This window comes from Cuculus canorus, chromosome 1 (genome assembly GCF_017976375.1).
Source record: "Cuculus canorus isolate bCucCan1 chromosome 1, bCucCan1.pri, whole genome shotgun sequence".
NCBI lineage: Eukaryota > Metazoa > Chordata > Aves > Cuculiformes > Cuculidae > Cuculus > Cuculus canorus.
In genome coordinates this window covers 110,467,332-110,488,207 of record NC_071401.1, presented here as the reverse complement: position 1 = coordinate 110,488,207, position 20,876 = coordinate 110,467,332, and the positions used below count along the sequence as shown (strand labels likewise).

Here is a 20,876-nt window from a genome sequence, read left to right as displayed (position 1 = left end):
TAGTATAAAGCAGCTGTTTATGAGTGCTTAAGTAGATAGGAACCAAATGTCAGGCAGACAGATTTGAAAAATGTAGTCAGTCTTTAAATGGTGTACTCTATTGAAAAGAGTCTACTCTAAAAATGTTCATGAAGTCTGTGTGTTTATGGTGTAAAGAAGCCTGTAGCACGTGGGGTGTGCTTCTTGCTTTTCCAGGATTTCATTATGCCTTCCTGCCTCACAAAACAGCTGTAACATTAAACCCGTTGGAATTTGTAAAGTGCTTAGAGATCCACTGAAGGGAGGCAGTAGAGGAGTAAAAAGTACTCAATTTTCATTGCTATTATATCAGGCAAGATAGTTTCTAGAGTGTCTTCATAATAAATAAGAATGAGTAACTGCAAACATAGAATCTGTTCTATGCTCATTAATAGATACCTTTTGGGCTATGGTTGAGGAGAATCTTTTTTTAAGGAGAAGGTGAGTGTAGATTTGAAGATTTGAATTCATATTTCAATACCTTTCTTAGGGCCGTGGCTTAAGCATTGAGGTGTGCTTTACTAGTGCATGAACACCACTCAGGTCTGCTGGCATTTGAATAATAGTGGCCAATACTTTGTTTGACCATTTTTGTCTGGCAAATTTCAACTAGATTGTCAAATAAATCATTCATCAATATTTTTTTCTCATGATTTGGTTAGCTGAATAGCCAGCTGAATAATATTCTTCAAATAAATAACTCGCTTTTCCCCCATCAATTTGCAAATAATTTATTCACAAATACTTTTTACATGAGGCAGCCAGCTCTAGCCAGGACAAACCAAGGTAATTTCCTACTCTTTTGATCAAATGCCAGTAGGACTTTATCTTGGACAGCTCAATAGAGGCAGGTTTTAATGCATAATACATAATGGGTAAGCTGAGTTTTTCACAGTTCTTTGTGAGCTCTCTGCTATTGCCCATATTTCTGTTTAGCTACTGAGAGAGGAATGACAGAAGGGCATATATCTTACACCTAGGTGTGCTCAGAAGCATTTCATAAAACTGATTGTAGAGCTTCGAGGCCATAGGGCTCACGTCAGCAACAACCACGGTGGGGCAGCCCCTTGGCTGGAACATACAAGCTGTTTAATAGAGCAAGGCAAAATTTAGTAAGAGTTGTGGAGAGGAAATGAAGATGACTGTTGTGCCTGCTCCAAAACACAAAGGGAACCTAGGGGCAGAATGAAATCAAGCAACATGGAATTTGGCCAGCTTGCTGGGGATAACATCTAGCTCTTGAGAAAAGAGTCTTTAATGAGTAGCCAAGACAGGAGATGACACATGCTCATGTAGATATCTCCAGGACAATGTTCACGCTGTGGTTCCCTTTCCCCAGGCTTCTCCTGCAAGCAGTTGGGAAGCCACTGACAGTCCCCTTCCTACCTTTAGTGGCTGTCATATTGCTCATGAGCAGTTGAGCATGGCCTTATCTGCCTGTCTGCCTATCTGTCTCTTTTGTTGTGGAGAGCATATGGCTGACATACACCAAAAGCAAAGGCCACCACTGGCAACAAAAAAATTTCTACCCTGCTTAAGGTTTGCAGCCATCAATTCGCACTGCAGGTGAGCAGCACTTTTGCAGCCTCTGCCACTATACAAGGTGCAGGGTTCTGGTCAAGGGGGGTCCTTCTGTTGTTTTTGGGAGATGTATGGGTCTTCTGAGTGCTGTTTACCCTTGCACTCCATGCTGTAGGTGGGCCCACTAAACAGTTGACTTACCTCTGTCCTCTGCTCCCCAGGCAACAAGGTGAGGTGAACAAGAGTTTTTATCCATGTCACAAGAGAAACTTTGCAAAAGCTAGCAAGTGTATGTGGGAGGAGTAGCACAAGTAGGGAGTGGTTGCATGTGGGTTTCTTTAGGGTAAGCATGTGTTCATCTTCATACACATATATGCATGCATATTGTTTAATATAACACTTCAATCTCAATCCTTCCCTGAGATTCTGTTGGCTGATCTAGTTACCCCAAAATGAGATGCCTTCAGCCTATATATTATGCAGACGTGTAGGCAAACATTTCTGCAGCATCATCAATAAATGGATTATATGTAGTATCTGCCCAACAACAACATGCTAAACACTGAAAGTCTAATGGGATGCCTTCCTGAGAAACAAACAACTGACCACATATTTACTCTGCCTCTCATAAATAAACATGGAGAAAGCACAAAACCAGAAGGAGATACTTGTCTTGACTTTATACTCAGAGAAAGCTTTTGACTCAGTTCGGCTCTCAAAGCTGAACTATACAAAATAGAACTGGCAAGGGGAAAAAATGACATAATCACACACATGTAACAATCCATTGAAAGTAGGGCACACAAAAAAGACAAGAAAACAGGCTTTGAAGGAGAAGGTAGGCTAACACAGCGGTCAGCTTCAGGCCTGCTCTGTCATCTATGCTGGCGATTTATCAGCCTCAGAGAAACGTTCTCAAACAGAAGGAGGGATCTCAAACACCTGCTTAAATTGTCACAAGGTTACAAAACGTATTTTAACACACCCTGCTGCAAGGCTATGTAGTGAGGAGGGAAGAATATCGGTGATGAATAGCAGGATAAAGATGGTCTCTTGGAAAACACAGATGCAGAAAGAAACATAGGGGTTCAACATGGGTAGTGGACTCCACGAGCTTTTTGTGCAGCATAGGCAGTTAATGGCCAGCTCCATATTTAGATATGTGAGAAGGGAAAACCAGACAACCACTGAGAAAGGATTTTTACTCTGTGCACAGCATGTGTGTATAGACTACAATCACATTGTATCCAGGCTGGGTGCCTAGTAGTGCTAAAGCACTTAGAAACATTCAGATATCCAAAAAATGCTGGAATGGCTGAAACTGAGTCTTAACAATATGAGGCTTCAAAGAAAACAATGTATTCGGTTTAGTAAGGAGAAGTGATAGGAGCATCATGTATAGTTACTTATCCATGAAAATGGGATAGGTGTGCAGCTTTGTAGACAAAGGCATAACAAGTTCTGATGTCTCAAAGTTGTAGTTAAACAAATTCAACGTTGAAAGAAGCAATTTCCTAGCAGTAAGGATAATTAAACATTGGAATAAATTAGTAGGTGGAGTAAGGCATTTGCCATTACTTGAAGTCTTTAAGACAAGATGTGTTGTCTTTCAACCTCTCTTGGATCCAGCTGCTGGGGAAAAAAAAAATCTATGGCTTGCAAATATAAGTCAGGTTAATGAGTTAAGTTGGCCCTTTCTGTCTGGAAATCTGACTATATGGGAGGGAAATTGGTTCATAGTAAATATGAGGTAAAACAGTGAGGTGACAGTTGCTGAGAATACTGTACAACACAGCTCAGGATAGCGGGGGTTTACCTCTTCTTTTCACCTGTAACTAAGCGTGTAGCAGTGGTGAAGTAGAAGCTGGTATCTGACAGTTACAGTAAGGGCAATACGGAGTTCGTGATTGGACAGTCATAAGGAAAATCTTTCCAAGGATATAATGAGAATCATCAAGCCACTGCTGTAATTTTTCAGCACTGCAATTCCAGTCTGGAATTGATGATCCTCAACTACTAACAGAGCGCTCGAAATAGGAAGCCCAGCGCAAATGGTGACTGGGGCTCCAGCAAAATCGGTGGCCTTGTGCACACCGTGAACTTTGCATCCATGACTACATCCATGCGTATGTATTAAGATTGCTGCTGCAAAGCTTCAAAAGGCACAAAGGGATATATTTTCAGGACTAGAGTCTTACGAAGGATCAGCAGTTTAACCAGCATGACTGAAGCTGACCCGTAAGGGTGAGAGATCTAACCTGTTTCCTGAAGCTAATGTAAAGGATGTGTCTCAGTTTACAGAAGTGATGTTTTCCAGTGAAGAAAAAAATGTGTTTGACTGCTGGCCAAAGGAGGAGCAGGATGATCGGAAACAGGCAGCAAGAACAAACAGGCATATGAAGGTATTGTAAACACAGATGAAGGCTGTCTTGTTTTGTTTGGGCAGCCCTGTCTCAGTCATGTGTGTGAATTCAGCCTGATCTGCAGTTTGGGAGCCCAGAGACCTTCAGTGTGGACAGGACCAAGTGTTCCCAGGCGTCTTGTTGCTGCAGCGCTGCAAAGATACCAACAGTGTGCAGGAGCTCAGGTAATTGTGGTTGGAGGGTGAAAGTTCTCATCAGCTTTAGGAGGGTCTTGTTTCATTCCTATCAGGCAACACCCTCTCTATTGTAATGCATTACAGAATGAAGAACAAAGTCCAACCTAAAATCTAGTCTGGTAATCACGCTTGGCTACAGATGCAATTCACACTTCCTGCTGGTGAGAGCAAACAACCTCGCCCAAGCCAAGACATGCTCAAGACCAAGGTGTGCTGGAGAGACTACAATAAAGCCTAAACCAGCCATTTTGATTGGGAGCAGTAGTCCCAAACTGTGCATAGGCTCCGGAGATTCCCTGCACAGATGTGTAACACAACTCTGGCTCCACCAAACAGCAGAAAAGCAAGTAGCTTGAAGGGAGCCTGGGCAGTAAACAGCAAAATGCACATAAGGAGAGCACCAATTTTGCAGTTAAAGTGGCAAGGGAATTGACTGAGCAGATAACTATCCAAGTTACTAGAGAGCAGGCCAGCGCTTCAGTTCTTTGTTTTTACAAATGAACACAAAATTAAATCCCCGAGCAAATAAAAATCTCTGTGATCAGGCGGGGAAGAAAGGCAGCGAGTGGTGGCATGAATGCCGTGCAGTCTCTTATTGAGTTAAGTGGGAATGCAGGCAGGGGCAAGGAAACCCAGCGGAGCAGAAATGCGGGCAGAGGCAAAGAAACCCAGTCCCAAACCACACTGGACCCTGCAGTTTGGGGTGCGTGACTCGGCGTGAGGGAGGCTCCGTGCTTGCAGAGTGTCAGTGAACCTGCAGGCGACCCCATCTAGGTTGTGTCATGAGTGGACCCTGCATTTCTGGATGCAAGACCAGGTGTGAAGAAGCCACTGTGCTTGCGGGGTGTGAGTGAATCTGCAGGCATGAGTGGATGCTGCAGATTGGGGTGCATGACTGTGTGTGAGGAAGCCTTTGTGCTTGTGGAGTGTGCGTGAACCCAAAGGCAGCCCCAGCTGGGGTTTGTGTCATGAGCAGACCAGGCATTTTGGGGTGCGTGACCAGGCATGAGGCAGGCTCCATGACCAGGCACGAGGGAGGCTCTGTGCTTGAAGAGTGTGTGTGAATCCACAAGCAGACCCAGCTGGGGGTGTGACGTGAGTGGATCCTGCAAACTGGGGTGCATGACTGGGTGTGAGGGAGCCACTGGGCTTGTGGGGTGTGAGTGAACCTGTGGGTGTGACATGAGTGGACCATGCATTTCAGGGTGCGTGCCTGGGTGCAGGGGAGACTCTGTGCTTGCGGGGTGTGCGTGAATACACAGGCAGCCCCACCTGGGCTCTGTAACATGAATGGATCCTGCATTTCAGGGTGCGTGACTGGGTGTGAGAGAGGCTCCATGTTTGCAGTGTGCATGAACCCACAGGCAGCCCCAGCTGGGGTTTGTGACATGAGTAGACCCTTCATTTTGGGGTGCGTGACAGCGTGTGAGGGAGCAACTGTGCTTGCAGGGTGTGAGTGAACCTGCGGCTGTGACATGAGTGGACCAAGCATTTCGGGGTGCGTGACCAGGCATGAGGGAACCACCATGCTTGTGGGGGGTGCATGAACATGCAAGCAGCCCCAGCTGGGGTTTGTGACATGAGTGGATCCCTGCATTTTAGAATGCGTGACTGGGCGTGAGGGAGCCTTCGTGCTTGTGGTGTGTGAGTGAACCTGCAGGCGTGACATGAGTGGACTCTCCATTTCGGGGAGCGTGACCAGGTGTGAGGGAGCCTCCATGCTTGCCGGGTGTGAGCAGACCCTGCAGACTGGGGTGCGTGGCTGGGTGCGAGGGAGGCTTTGTGCTTGCGCGGTGTGAGTGAACTCGAAGGTGTTGTGCGCGGGGGCAGGGGTTGCAGCGACACCCCCCCCCCCCCCCCGTCTGTGGGGTGGTTCTGTGCCAGTGTGTAGAGGCAGAGGGGATCCCAGGCTATAGGTCTGTGTCTGTGCGGAGAGCGGGCATGCGGTCACCCATCCCCACGCTGGAGGAACCAGAGGGAGTCCCCGCCGCCCCCCACCCCCAGTCCCGGACACCAGGTCTACCCCAGGCCACGTGTTCGGGGCTGCCCCGGGCAGCGCGCGCTGCCCTCCCCCTTTTGTCCCGAGGGAGGGGGCAGTGGGGAGGGGGGCCGGACATCTCCTTCCCCCCCCGTGCCCTTCCCCACCCCATGCGCGCGCGCGCGCCGCCTCCCCGCTGCTACCTGCGGGCGGGGGCGCGCGGGGGCGGGCGCAAGAAGGCGGGGGTGGGAGGGGGGGTAAAGTTTGTCTCTGTGGTTGGCTGCGCCGCGCGGCGCGGCCGGGCCGGGGCGGGCGGCTGGCTGGTTTCTGTGCTCTCGTTTAGGGCAGCGTAGCCAGCAGCTCGGGAGAGGGAAGCGCGTGTGCAAGGGGATCCCACCCCCGCGGAAACAGAGACAGAGAAGCACCCGTGCAGCCCTGCCAGCATGGGGCACCGCGGGGAGAGGGCGTCCTGCGTGCCTCTCCTCCTCTTCTTGCTGCTGCTGCTGCTGCTCGGTGAGCGCGGGCGGGGGGGGGGCACCGGGGATGCGAGGGGAGTCCCAGTGAGGAGGGTCGTAGCCGGGGGAGCCCAGCCGGGGCAATGCTCGCCCTCCGAGGCGCGGAGGATCCCGCAGCGCCCATCCCCGCAGCCTTCGACCCCTCCCGGGCCGGGGGTAGGCGCGGGGAGCTGGGGTGGATCAGCCTGGAGAAGGGAAGGCTCCGGGGAGAGCTCAGAGCAGACTCCCGTTGCCTAAAGGGGGCTACGGGAGAGCTGGGGAGCGGCTCTTGGTGGGGAGCGCAGGGATGGGACGAGGGTGAACGGTTTTAAGCTGAAAGAGGGGAGATTTATATTCGATATTAGGAAGAAATACGAGGGTGGTGAGGCACTGGCACAGGTTGCTGAGGAAAGTTGTGGCTGCCCCATCCCTGGAGGTGTCCAAGGCCAGGTTGGATGGGGCCTTGGGCAGCCTGATCTAGTAGGAGGTGTCCCTGCCCGTGGCAGGGGGTTGGAACTGGATGATCTTTCTGGTCTCTTCCAACCCAAACCATTATATTATTCCATGAAAATTACTTTTCCCCTAGCTTTCTCAGCTCTGCTAAGTGCTAGGTCCTTTTAAAATCATGCTGGCTGAAACATGCATCAGCTTTTATAGTTTAGCATGATCGCGTCTGGCATTTGTGGTGTTTTTTTTTTGTTTGTTTGGGTTTTTTTGTCTTGCCTTAGATTTTTAAGGTCCCTTCCAACCCAAACCATTCCACGATTAGCGCCTGGTGCTGCCCTCGCAGCTCTGCAGCCCTGCCACCCCAGCTCCAGCTTCTCCCAGGGCTGGAGCACGGGTTGGGTGCCGGGTATCTCCCCACAACTTGAAGGCTCCCCCCTCGGCGCAGAGGTGGGGTGTAAGGGGATGCTGCTTGGTGCAGTTCCCCGGTGCGAGGCAGTTCCGCGGGGTAACGTGTCAGAGCGGCGTTAGTTGCTCTTTCTTACGCGACCTGATGTGGCTGCCCTAAGGTAAGGGCAGTGAAAATTCACCTCGCACAGCCCGAAAGGGGTCTTTTCCTCCTGCCTGTTCCTGGAGGAGAACTGCCGGAGGGGATCCTCTAGGCTGGTAGCAGAGCCCCGGGCTCTCCGGGTGCAGGAGTATGGGGGGAGTGATGCTTTTCCAGCCCCACCTGTCTCTCGGGGTTTGTTGCCTCTGCTGCCAAGTTCTCCTGCTAAGAGAGAAGGGGTAGCTGTGCGATTGGTGTTCGATGCCTTGTTGGCGGAATTGTGGAGCTGTTATTAGCTTCATGTGTGGTGTTGTCCCTTACTGGTACCAATGCCAAGGCAGGTGCAGAAATAAAGACTAGCAAAGACATAAAAGGGTGGGTGGTGGTTTTGGGGGTTTTGCCCCTTTTAAATCACCTTAAGTTTGGACTTCTAATGCTGACGCTAGCAGCGTTAATGAACTTACAGTGAATATAACTAGAGGACAAGGGGTTTGTTCAAGTAAGGCGGTTACCCGTAATTTTTCAGCGGTTCTGTGCAGTCAGAAGTACTTCAGGTGCTGGCAAACAAGCGTGCCCCATGGATTACTACATGCAGTTCTTGATTCAGACCACTTGACTAATTGTAGGTAGTAAGTGGGAGCGTTTTCCAGATTTGGGATGGAAGGAGTGAGTAACTGAACAGTGTCCCAATCCTACACCGCAATGCTTTTCTTTAAACACAGCTCTGTTTGCTGACTTAGTTTATGCTTGTACTTTTGACACTGCTATGACTAATTCTTTTTTTAAAGTCTGCCAGAGCACTTTCCTTGTGGTCTGACCGTTGAATCTCTCATAGTGAGATCTGCACAGGAGGTAGACTTGCAAGCTTTGCTTCTTAAACCTGGGCTTGTCCCAGCTTCTTCCTGAGGTGACTCGCAGGCAGTGAGCGGGCAGAGGGACGTATGTCTACAGGTCAAGGTCCCACCATGCAAAGCTGTCCACTTCCTCTTACTTGCAGCTGAGGTTAGTTGTCTTATTTATCTTTACAACATTGGCATTCTTCCAGCTGGGAAAACAGCAAACAACTGGAGAGAACACCTTTAGTGGTTTTGTTTAGAAAGAGAAAGGAAATGAAATTTTTCAAGAGAATGGTTTATTAGGACAAGTGGAAAATCTGGACTCCCAAGTAAAGAACTCCAAGTCCTGCAGCAAAAAGTAACAACACTTAAGGATGATGTGCAACAGGAAAGTTATTGCTTTCTTAATTCCAGATGAAAACATTGCAAGAACTTAAAATTTGCATGCAGAGATACTGAGTCACTGTTCATGATATGATTTGCCTGAATGTTCTGAGTTGCCTTTTAGGGATTTTCCTTTGTGTGGTTTGGGGTTTCTCTGTTTGTTTTTCCTTAAATTGGTATGGCGCTGTTAAAAGCACTTTCGTGTGCAGGAAAAGAAACAAACCTGGACTTTTCAATATTACTTGTGGTGTGTGCTGCAACGTGGCTACCTTCTGATACCATTACTCAGTAGCTTCTATGAGGTCTTCCGAATGTTGTGGTGAAGGTGCTTTTCCCCTCACTGTGGATGGGAAAAGCATGCTTTATGTGAAAATGTGTTCTCTAGCAGCTCTTTCATAGATACAGGTTGGGCTCTTTGGTTAACTAATGTGCTGCAAGTACTGAGGAATTCTTGTATAAGTGAGGAGGAGTGAAACAATTGAAGCATAGAAGAGTTGATCTCTTGTGTGTACTTAGACTTGATTGTTTTGTTCAAATCTTTATGAAATAAGGAAGCAAAGGATGCAAATAGCTGAAGTATTTCTCTGTAGCAAATAATGCTTCCTTATCCTGGATGCAGTACAGTTGTAATCGCTTGCCACTGTTGGTAAGGGAGTTGTGGATTCCGAGATGAACGCCAGATCTAGTCTCTCTTTTCTTCCCTCCTCCAGTGTGGTTAGATTCTGAGAAGACAAGGCAGCGTGAAAGCATTTTGCACTGCCTTTGCTTGCTTTGTATGTGGTTTCACTCTGCAGTCAATCTGCCTAATCAACCTGCAAAATGCTTTGGAAACAAAAACATCTCTCCTAGGACAAGGTGTCCAAAACCCAAACCAGGTATCCTATGGTTCCCAGAGCTCAGACTGTAGTATAAACTGTAAGCCTTGCAGCCCCTGGATATTTTTTCCCCCCTCATTCTTGTTTGAGATTCAAGCTAAAAATTTCAGTATATCTGAAAAAGCTGTTTTGTTTAAGTGCTGTGGGGCTTGAGGAGAGCAGACACTTGGTAGATTCTGGGGGAAGACCATTGATGGTGGGTTTCCCAGAGATGGCCTTTTTCTTACTACCATTTAGACTTGTGTGACACTTGCTGTCTGCTATGATGAAAGTTAGTTGTAGCACACCAGATCCCCAGGAGCCTTGTGTATACATGAATAGAGTTGTTTCCTGAGACTCTTATCTGAAATTCTTTATTGCCTTTTTTTTTTCCCTTTTCCTCAGAAGCTACAACAATTAGTCATTTGAATCGAGGTTTAATTCAAGCTCTGCAATAGAAAGCTTTTAGTAATTAGTGTAAGTTATTGTGATCATGAACTTAAAGGAAAATCTTGCTTTAATCTTTTCCTGCAGTTGCAACTGAAGTGAAAACATGAGAAAATGGGAGAGCCTCAAGGTTTAAGGCAGGGAGATGATGTAAGAATGAGCACCCATGGAGTGTTCAAGGTGTATTAGAGTGTAATCTACTTCCTGTGTCCTTGCTGCTGCCTGTTCACCTGCTGGTGAGCTTAGGGCTGGTGCTGGTAGCCTTGGCTTGCCTGCTGTTAGAAGAAGACAGGCTCAGATCCTCACTGGTACGTGGAGAAGGAGCTGACAGCTAGTCTTGCCCATCTCTGTTGTAGCTTTAGAGGTGGTTAAAAAGGTCCCCAAAGGGGAAATACTGACAAGCCTCTCCTGACCTTAGCAGCTGCAGGATGCTGAGGTAGTAGAAGCACATAGAGAGTGTTGGAACTGAGTTCGGATGGCTCTGGAGGGCAGGTGGTGTTGCTGAGGAGGAAGTGCTTTCTGTGTGGTTTTGCCATGCTGATGTATTTTCTTTGTATGTAGGCTGTGGGAAGATGTGGGAATCAAAGGGCAAGCAATGTAGTGAGTGTTTTTTCCTTTACATCTATGTTTTTTCTGGTCAGCGAATTATAGCTTAGTCACCTTTTCTGGCTGTCTTGTGCCTTTGTAGGTTCCTGCCCAGGGCTGCTTTTTCAGGGAGTCTGGGTGCTTTTTCTGAAATTCAGTGACCTTGTTCTCCAGGTTTCTCCATTGCTATGTTTCAACATAGCAACAGCTTGCTCTCTTTAGGTAGCCTCTGTTGGGTTTGGCTCTAATCCCTGAACTGAGGTATAAACCTGCCTGAACAAGATTTGAAGTAAGCAGTAGGGGTCATTTAAAAATGCAGCCACATGCTTGATTACAGGGGAATGTACTTAAGAAATAGTATATATACACCTATCTAGCTATATAAACAAATATCTGGGAGCATTTGGGATTTCAGCTTTCACATCTAATACATTTATGGCTTGATTTGTTTTTGTGTGGTTCTTTTTTGTAGCTGAGTTTTATTTTATTTCAGTTTTCATAATCTTTGTCAAACACACCTGCAAAACAGACCTGTATGTTTTCTTAGTAGGCAAATGGTTACATATGTCAGTAGGATATTTCTAGAAAGTGAACATTTCAGTTGTCTGGTTTTAGGTGCCTTTTGCTGATGTATTTTTGTGTGAATTTCTCCGATTCTAGAAGGAAGGGAAATGGACGTGCTATCTGATAATGTGATTTCTTTCCAATTAGGTGTAGGAATTAATCACTTGAAATTGGAAAGAACTTGAGGAAAATGTTATTAATATGAGCTGGTCTGAATAGAGGTTATGTGAGTGTGTCTCAATGTCTCTAGTGTTTTTGAAAGAAATCTATTAGATGGACTATAAAGTAAGACTCTATATCAGAATGCAAAGAAAAAAGTATTTTTAGTACTTTACTTTTGACTTTTACTGGAGATGTTGCAATTGCCTCCCAGGCCCTTTCTAAGTGTCCTGCTTTCTTACAAGATCTGCAGTAATAAGTGATGAAGTCTATTTTCTAGAGACCTGTAAGGTGAAATTGTCTAGGGACACTGGTATTTCAGTTTCTGTCTGAGAATGGTAAGCAGTTTCCTGTATGGTCCTAGCTCCTAACCTGAACCAGGTACCCCAAAACCTGATCAAACAAGACAGGGAGAGACTGTAACATAAACAGTTTTTGTCTGTGTTGTTAATATTGCCTGCTCTGAAGAAGGAATGAGCTTGTGTCTGTGAGATACAATGGTCTCCGATTGTCCATTTTTTCTTTTGTCTGTTGATTCTTCAGAAAGCCTTAAATTGTTGCTTTCCTCCAAGGCTTGAATACCTGCTGAGAAGTGCTTTAAAAGTAATGAGATAAACTTTTAATACACCTTATGGATTAGGTTTTGTAAGGGGCAAAGGTATAAAGTCAGTTTCACACCAAACTGCTTTTGGCATTGGGTGGTCTGAAAAATAGATGCTGAGATGCCAAACGCTTTGAATAATGTCTTTCCAAATCATCAGCATATCTAAAATAAGAGAAGGAAACACAAGTTAGGGAACTTTAAAAGTTTCCTAATTTTTAGTGTTTCATATCAAAAACTGCCTTATTCATTTATGTATTTTGTAGTTGTAAAGCATAACTGATTTCCTTTAACTGAAGCCTGAGGAAAAAAAAGAAAAAGATGGTCTTTTTTTTTGCTCTGGAGTTTGAAAAGGTTTCAAACCAGGGTTTCCAGTGGAAAGCATTGTCAACTTTAACTATGGCATTCCGTCTTAGTCTACAGCAAGAAGCTAGAAGTTAGAAATGGTATCGCTAAATGCCTTTGAGTCTTGTAAAGTTATAAAGTGGTATGGTAATGCTGGTAGATTTGAGTTGATGTAATTGCCATGGGGACTGCTTGAAGTTTGTGGTAGTGTTGCAGTCAGTACTCCTTTTTATTACACTAGATGAGGCAGGTTGCATCTTATATGATGGGGTCTGAAGAAGCAGCCTGGAGAACAATATCTTTTGTATTGCAGTATTTTGTATTGCAGTGATGGCAAAATACTGCTGCAGAAATATGAAGAATTGCTGAGGCAAGCTGAAATATTTCACTAGGGATAATCTTTGTGACCAGATGGAACTCGCATGGAACTGAACTGTTAGCTGAGCTATAGGGAGAATAGGCAAGTGAATAAGACTCCAAGTTCTGGACAGGATTTCCTTTAAAAAAGGATATGAGGATGGATTTTGGAATTAATTGACTTGTGAACTTCAGGAATGAGCACTAATTAATGGCTGGAGCTCCCAGGCAAGCTGTCACAGCTGCTGATAGGCGAGGTTGCCAGGGGTGCGTGTAGTATATCCGCTTAATACTTTCTGTTATGAGAGCCATCTCTTAAATTGTTTATTATTCTGCAAGACTTTAGGCATTCATGCTGAAATTTTCTGGGCTGGGTGCCTACCACAGATCGACTTTTATTTCCTAGGAAATATACCCCCTCCACCCTGCAAATAGAGCTCAAATATTTCCTACCACGACACTTGTGGACGGAGCAGGGAGAAGAAAGAGAGAGAAACTGGGGGTTTTGGTTTTGGTTTGTTTTAATTCTTGCATGTTCCGGCTAATTCCCCCCTCCCCACTCTTGAACAAATAATCTCAGTTGATAAGCTAAGTTCTAGCACCTCCATGCTTTAGAGCAAGAGCTGGAAATGTGACTGGAGAGTTAACTTTGCATCAAGAATAAAGCTTTTGCTGTTCTTATGAAAAATGTCCAAATTTGTCCACATGATAAAACTTGGAGAAGTATCAGTTTGTAAATGCTCAGTAAGTGTTTAGTCTCATGTCCCTAGAGAAAGCACTTTGTCCTTACTTTAAGGTGTCAAAGGATTATAGCTGGAATTGGGGGGCAGAGAATTGGAAGCCTCCATGTTATTCCAGTTTCAGACTTCTGTTAGTGTTTTGTGAAGTATTTTCCCTCTCCTCCCCTTCCCCCCTCTCTCCTCCTTCTGCCAAATTTACCAATGCTGGAGCAGTGTGCTGATCTATGTGCATCACTGTCATATCTGCTGTGAGAGTCTGCTGCTTATGGTACATGAAATGTATATAATTTTTCTTATATGTGGCTTTTTTTTTTTTAAAAAAAAAAATCAATGCAAACTTTATGTGCAGTTTTTAACTTGTTCTCTAGCTTCAGTTCTTCTGTCAGGCTTTTTCCCAGGTGTTCCTCATTGTCCTTTACTTCATGCTGGCTGTACAGCATCCTGCTGCTTTAGTTGCTCTCGAAAAGGAGTAAAGAACTTACACTCCTCTCTGTGTTTAACAGGCTTGATTAGTCTGGACTTGCCTTTCTGCCTACTTTCTTAAAGATGTGGTTTAGCTATGCTGCTTATTGCTTGCTTCGTGGCTGCAATTTGCATGCTTTTATGCTTTTTGAGTCACTCTTTTCTTGCCATATCAGTAGTCATTAAAAAGAATTTGGTGGAACCGTCACAGGAGGGGGGGGGTCACGTGTGCTAGCAAGAGTCCAGTTCTGACAAAAGCCCGCTCTGCTTACGTTTGTCAGTCTTAAAAAGAATAATTGCCAACATAAAGAACTTTGTTTCTGTGCATGTTCCACTGTTAGCTCCAACTGCAGAGATTTAACATCGCGTTTCAGTCAGTCTTTGAAGCAATGTGGCTGTGGGGAATCTTTGAGCAGGCTGTAACAGCATTATTCTCCTACGCGCATTAAAATGATTGTTGCAAGAGTGGCTTCCATGGGGACCTATGCCAGCTTCTTATTGATGTGTTCAGTTTCATCTATTGACACACTACCCTTCATTATTATACAGTGAATCCTGTGGCAGTGGAATTTGCTATTAAATCTGCCCTGCAAAAGAGAATTGGCAGGAGCTGCTTTAAAAGCAGCATGACCCCAGTGTTTGCAAAGAATAGCTTCTAAATATGAAACAAATGCTGAACTAATAAACGATGCTTCCTAAATTTTCAGGTTACGAAACATAATAAATCTGAGAAAAATTCAGAATTCATCTGATTTGGGAATAATCATTCGAGTCTTTTTTCCCCCTGAAATGTATGTCTGATCAGTACACGTATTCATTTGTGCTTGAATAGAGCAAGTAATACCAAGGTGGAAACAAGCAATTATTTGTTAATGGAAATTTCTAGAATAAGCAGTGAGATGTTAGTCTTTCCCTCTGTACTCTAATCCTCTTCTGAATGCTAGAGGATGGGAGAGGTGATGCACCTTCTTTTGTCTTTTGCTGTTGCACTAGTTTGTGCTTTCAGAGCACCGCTCATAATATTTATCCAGATGTTACAACCTCTGTGTTATGTTCTTTAGACGCCCAGTGACATACTGTGTGCTGTGTCAGTGGATGGAATTTATGTCTCTGTAAAGAGCCTTTATGTTGTATGTAGAGCGCGTTTGTTCATTTCAGTACATATGGAGATTTAAATTAATGTGGAATAGTAAGTCTATCGCATCAATCTTGTTTCGCTTTGATCTCAGGGTTTGGTTCTAGACAAGGCATGCTGTACCTGTTGGCTTAGAGAGCTTGAGTGCTTGGAGCAGGATTCATCAGTGAGAAAATAAAGAGCATGACAGCTTACCAGAGACAAAAATCGCTTTGTGGTTGTCTGAAGGTGGGAGGTAGCAAGATAAACCTGGGTCTTTCATGCCTATCACAAAGCAGGGCTGAATGGACACTAAAACTATTGACTAAGCCCTGGGTGCTGGCAAAGTATTGATAGACACCTGTCAATAGTTGCAAATCTGCTGACATCCCTAGTTTTGTGGGTTTATTTATTTTTGTAGAAAAAAAATATGTTGAGAAAATAGCTTGTAGAGCCAGGAGTCAATGGGCACCTAAGTGTGGTTGTTAGAAATCGGGGAAGGAAGGTGAGGAGAGAGTACTGGAGCACGATGTACTTCCCAGAGAGTAAGAGAAGTGATACAATAGCTTGTTTAAAATGGAAGAATGAGTTAAAGGTGTTTCTGCGTGAGAAGGTGGTGTTGGGGCAGTTATCACCAGAAGGCAGCCTTGGTTAAATTCACAAGCTTCTCAAAGCTCTTCAAGCAAATCTTGAAATATCCTAGTTCTCTAAGCAAAGTTTTCTGCTTACCACTGGCAGGTAAATAGAATATGTAATTGTAGACGCCTGCAGAGTTTAAAACAAGGACTGAAGTGGGATGCATGCAGCTGCAGAGTATGCTGTGGCATCTGAATTGATGCTGGTGTCCGCCTTTTGAGTCTGAAAGGGAGGGGCGAAGGGAAGGCTGCAGTACTGTGAATAGCTATTGGGTGGGGGTGTCCTTCCAAAATAGAACTTGGAAACCAAGAACAAATGATATTTCAGATGCTCATGATCAGAGAGAACAGGGAGTTTTCCTACTCCAAACTTTGCCCGGTGAACCTATAAGGATTGATGGAGATGGGTCAAAGCTACTTAGAAGGTGGATGTTAAAGGTGATTTAAAGAATTTCTCACTGCCCCTCCTGTTGGTGTGAACAGTCAGGTTTTTTTGGTGTGTATGTATGTAAAGAGGTTTTCTCCCTGTCTGAAATGGCAAAGGGACACCTCTGTGTATCTGGGCAAAGCCTAGTAGCTTACAGATGGATGCAGGGCACTTGTGTACCCAGACTTGTAACCCTAGTCCTTTCCTTGCATAACAGTTTCTACCTGGAATAAGAAACTAGTCCCTTTACAGTGCTGTGCTGGAACATGCTTATGCCATCAAAGTAACTTACTGGCTTCTCTTTGTTCTGTATTTTCTTCTCCGATTGGCGCATTGAGGTGAGAACTTGCTTTGCGTATGTGGGTTTGGCCAAAGTCCAGCGTGAATTATGTTTTCACATGAGTGACAGTCTGGCGTCAGCAATAATCCTCCAGTGCCAGGGTAGCTTGTTGCTGTAGAATATTACTTGCAGTCTAAAATGAGATTTTGGTCCAGTGACTGCCGTAAGTACACCAGTGTTCCTTAGAATTCAAGCCTTTGGACTGTGGTTGCTACCTCAGAGGAGCTGGTAACACGAGACATCCTTTGACTGCCACTTGGGTTGGAACAATGTGTTCGGAGAAGCTGTTTGGTGTGGTGATGATCAATCAGGAACTTATGGGGTGAGCCTTGAGGACGAGCAGGCTGTGTGTGGCAGTGAGGAGGTGTTTGGAGGTCTTGGTGAGGAGGAGGCAGGGTCTTGTGCTGCAGATTCTGTGAATGGCATAGTGATGAAAAACACTTACTTCATGCTGATGATGTTTTTCACCTTGGCCTGGTGGCATAAGGTCTTTTTTGACCTTGGGTGCACAGGGAAGTGGGGTGGTGGTAGCAAGAAGAACGAATGGTGCCTGAGCTACTTGGTTGTGAGGAGAATGGGCCACAAACTCATAGGAGATCTAGCAATGACACATGCCTAACCTCCTTATGACTTATGTACATTAAATGTGTTGAAGTCCTGTTGAGAAACTGACTGTAGGTTAGATATCCTTGTCTCCTGCGTGCTGGCTTAGGTGTCACGCTCTTATATTGACAGGGTTGATGTGATGGACTGCTTTGGGCTTGAAGCCTTGTGCTGATTGTCAAAGGACAAAGATACCTGACCTAAGGGCCCATTATGTGAATTGGCCTGGAGTGCTGCTAGTCTCAGGGAGTTTGCTAATATGAAGATAGGGCTTTCCACTTCTGAGTGTGCAGATGTGAATCCAGCCTTGTGTCTGTCTTTTGCTGGGCCTGTGTAAAATGAGTTACTGGTTTTGCTTTAATTGTGAGTAGACGTATGTCTGCTGGCCTGAGTGAAATAGCAGCACTCACTGGGTGGCTTTCTAGTCAACAAGTTTGCTCCTCCAACAAGGCTGAGTGGACTCAGTACCCAGGTTCTAATACAAAACACGCAGATGCATGTCGGCTGTGGCTGACACGTGCACACAGAGGCTGTTAAGGAGCCAGCCCTGTCTGCCCTGTTCTTGATCATTTTGTTTGCATGGATAAATGAAGAACTTTGGCTTTCAAACTTACTTGAGTGCTTTTCAGTGCTATTCAACATCACAACTTCCTCCTGCACCTTCCCATCAACTGTTGTTTTTACACGCATTATAAATCTTTAAGGCTCATGAATTGACAATTGCTTTCAATACATTCCGGCAAGGATGTTTTTAACTTGTGGTAATTAATACCCTGCCTTTAAGAGTTGCATGGCGTCCTGGATGTATACCACCAGATTATGACAGGAAATAACCTGGTGATTGTTCCTGTCTGTTTAGCAGAATCTCCAGGTCACTCACAAGGAATTGCATGTACCCACTCTGTAGTAATGTGATATATAATCTGATCCTGAGTGTTACATTTACCCTGTTTGAAACAGATCTTAACTTTTTCCTCAGAGGCAGCAGGGTGGATAAGTCATGCTGAGTATAACCCAATTCTGCTGTGTATGTTATGATTTATTCTGTCGAGTTCAGATTTTTTATTTTGGGTTTGGATGCTTAGTCTCTAAAGTTGTGCAAAATGGGGCAAGTATGGCTACCTGTTGCGTTCTTTGGAGGTGGCAGGTTTGTACATTGAGTGGAGTTTGGACAAATGGTGGAATTTTGTGGGGATCTGTGTCTCTGTTTCAGTAGCCAGTGCTGCAGGCGACAGACTCTCTTAGCTAGCCGGCTTGTACTGAGGTGCTTCTCCTTTTTATTGTAAAATATGACATGCGTGCTCTGTATCAAAATAGATAAAGGACAGCAAACGCCTGCTGGAAAACTTGAATAGCACTCGTTTTAGAGAGAATTCTGTTTATCTGGTGGTATACATTGTTGGCGTTTTCAAGAGAATTGAATCTCTTGCTCTCTTTGGGAAGTTACATTGTATTTGGAGTTACATTTTTGCCTGCCTTTTCTCCGTTTAAATCCACTACCTTGACCTAAACAGTTTTCTCTGCAGTGTCGGAAGTATGAATGCCAGCAAGGACTTTTGTCAGTTTATCTTGGGTGTTTTTGTCTGCAGGAAAGTGACTGTGTGTAGATGCACTAGAAAGTATACTTCTGATTGGGGAGAACCATGAGAGGCCGTGGGACTTTGCTGAGTTGGAGCTTGTCTTGAGGCATGATAATAGCAAATGTATAACTGCATGTGAAATTTTACAGCGATTCCTTGCTGCATCTGTTTCAGAAGAAGGACCTGTGTGCCGTCTCTTCTGACTGAATCAGCTTGTCTAATGAAAGCTCTCTAAAGGACATTGCCTTAGACCACTGTGGTTACACAAATACTGCTGCTAGGTCATACAGGTATTCTGTGACTTCAAGATATAAATCTGATGATGATTTTTGCCACATGCATGCCGAATTGTGTTGAATGGAAGCTCCCGTCACTAGTCCCAAGTACTAATAAAACCGGAGTTTAAAATGAAGTAAGCTCTGAAAAATGAAATAGTTGGCAGAACATTCTTTGAAATTATGAGTCACATTGAAATTAGTCATATAGAAATTCTAGTGTGCATTTCTGGATTCCCCTTGCCCCACTTAACATCTTCTAGTTCTGATTGTTGCACAAGATTTCCTTATATTGAGATTGAAACTAATAGGGATGAGTTAGTGTTTACTTTCCCTGTCCTCTGACATTTCTGGCATTTAAGGAGCAGATGGGAGCAAACATTTAACTGAATGACATCCAGGCTTAGTAGAAGCTTGTGAAATTAGTCTGTGGAAGTCTGTCCTTTTTTCATCCCTTTTACAGACCGGGATGTCTCAGTTTAAGCTTTTCCTGCAGGGTGTTTCTTGTACCTCCAGTACTGTCTCATGGTCTTAGTCTGGCTTTGATATCTGCAATTCAACATTGAACTGTTGTATATGTCCACAAAAACATACAAATGCTGAAACAGTCTCCAATAGTGCTTCTAAATTTACTAGCTTCCAGTGCTGACATTCAAGGACGCATCTTTTTCAGGCTCTCTGCCTATTGTAAGCCTTGGCTTACAATATATCTGTTTGGGTGGGTTTCCCTCAAAGTTTGTGCTAAGCAGTGTATAAATATGTATCCTTTCTGTAGAAAATAGAGTTCTGATTATAATATCAGTTGAGTTCTGCTGCTTAACAGGTGATGGTTTCAGTGATAACCAGATGACTGACCGTGCTGGTGACTCTTCCCTAGCAGTCAACTATGTACATACCTTTTCTTAAAGTGCTTATAAGCTTGGAATAAGAAGTGTTTTTGATGATTTACAGCATCGTGCCCAAGATTTTATTTTTTTTCCTAGAGATTTTGTAGTCTGAATAATGTGATGTCAGTATGGCTTTATTAGAATTGTAACCTCCTGTAATGATTAGAAGAGAAGAATACCTCTGCCAGGTGCATTAATGAAGATGGTTCTTTTCATCAGTAGACAGATTTATTTTCAACAGGTTCTCAGAGAATTCTGGGAGATCTCACTGATTGTACTGAGCAGCTGTAGGTGATGGACAGGTAGTGGATTTCTTGCATTGAACTGCTAATAGCTAAAAGTACAGTAGCATGAACAGGCGAAAGTACAAATACCTTAAAACAGCTCAGGGAAGATATTTACTCAAGTGCTAAACTGATTTTCTTTGTGGTTTTTTGTTTTCTATTATTTTTTTTAAGTGTAAAGACTAGTCCTCTTTGGCAAAGAGGATCTCTTTTTATGATAAAGGAAAAGAATGCTTCTTTTCAATTTAGGGACAGACTGGACTTCTGTACTTTAAGACTTCCTAACAATCCCTTGTCCAAGGCTTATTTATTCCTTGTGAAAGGGACAATGATCTTGAAATAATCTGTGTTTTGTCTGGGGAAAGGCAAAACTTGATCTGGTTGTGTGTTTTATACCCCGCATTTTGAGTTGTGGTAGGCTTGAGCTATAAAACTATGATCAGTGAAGGCATTTGTAGGCTGCTCTTGCATTGCATTATGGCTGGTGCCCTTCTGCTTGAATTCTTTGAAATGTCTTAATTTGATGTTGTGGATTTTAAGTGGTTTAAGCTCCTGGGAAATGGTCTTCAGATCTTTAATCTCTAAACCTATTCTTATCTGAAAAATTGAGCAGGGAGGCAAGGGCTGAGGTTGAGGGAGAAGTTCTGTAGTTTAACTAGAGCTGTGTAAACGTTGTACTTTCTATTTCGGTTAGCAGCAGGCGAGCCTTCTAAGTACTTTGTTACTTTCCTGTAACTGTAATAATTCTAATTGCTCTCCAGTGATAAACAAACTTTACTATAGGATAGTGCTTTTA

At 44.4% G+C, this 20,876-nt stretch overlaps 1 protein-coding gene and 1 long non-coding RNA gene across 4 annotated transcripts in view; both read left to right on the top strand.

The window, feature by feature from the left end:
* Positions 1–3,941, top strand: part of LOC128853890 (uncharacterized) — a 33,573-nt gene extending 29,632 nt beyond the window's left edge. Inside the window, exon 5 of the long non-coding RNA XR_008452711.1 lies at positions 3,834–3,941. This is a non-coding gene — a long non-coding RNA (uncharacterized LOC128853890). The remainder of the gene's footprint in view (positions 1–3,833) is intronic.
* A 2,465-nt stretch (positions 3,942–6,406) lies between these two features.
* PTGFRN (prostaglandin F2 receptor inhibitor) overlaps positions 6,407–20,876 on the top strand; it is a 73,115-nt gene continuing 58,645 nt past the window's right edge. For 2 of the 3 annotated variants that reach the window (XM_054053859.1, XM_054053866.1), the window contains exon 1: positions 6,407–6,629. In XM_054053859.1, the coding sequence (XP_053909834.1) occupies positions 6,560–6,629 (70 nt within the window). In that variant the 5' untranslated portion in view covers positions 6,407–6,559. The remainder of the gene's footprint in view (positions 6,630–20,876) is intronic. The other variant, XM_054053851.1, reaches the window with a different exon arrangement.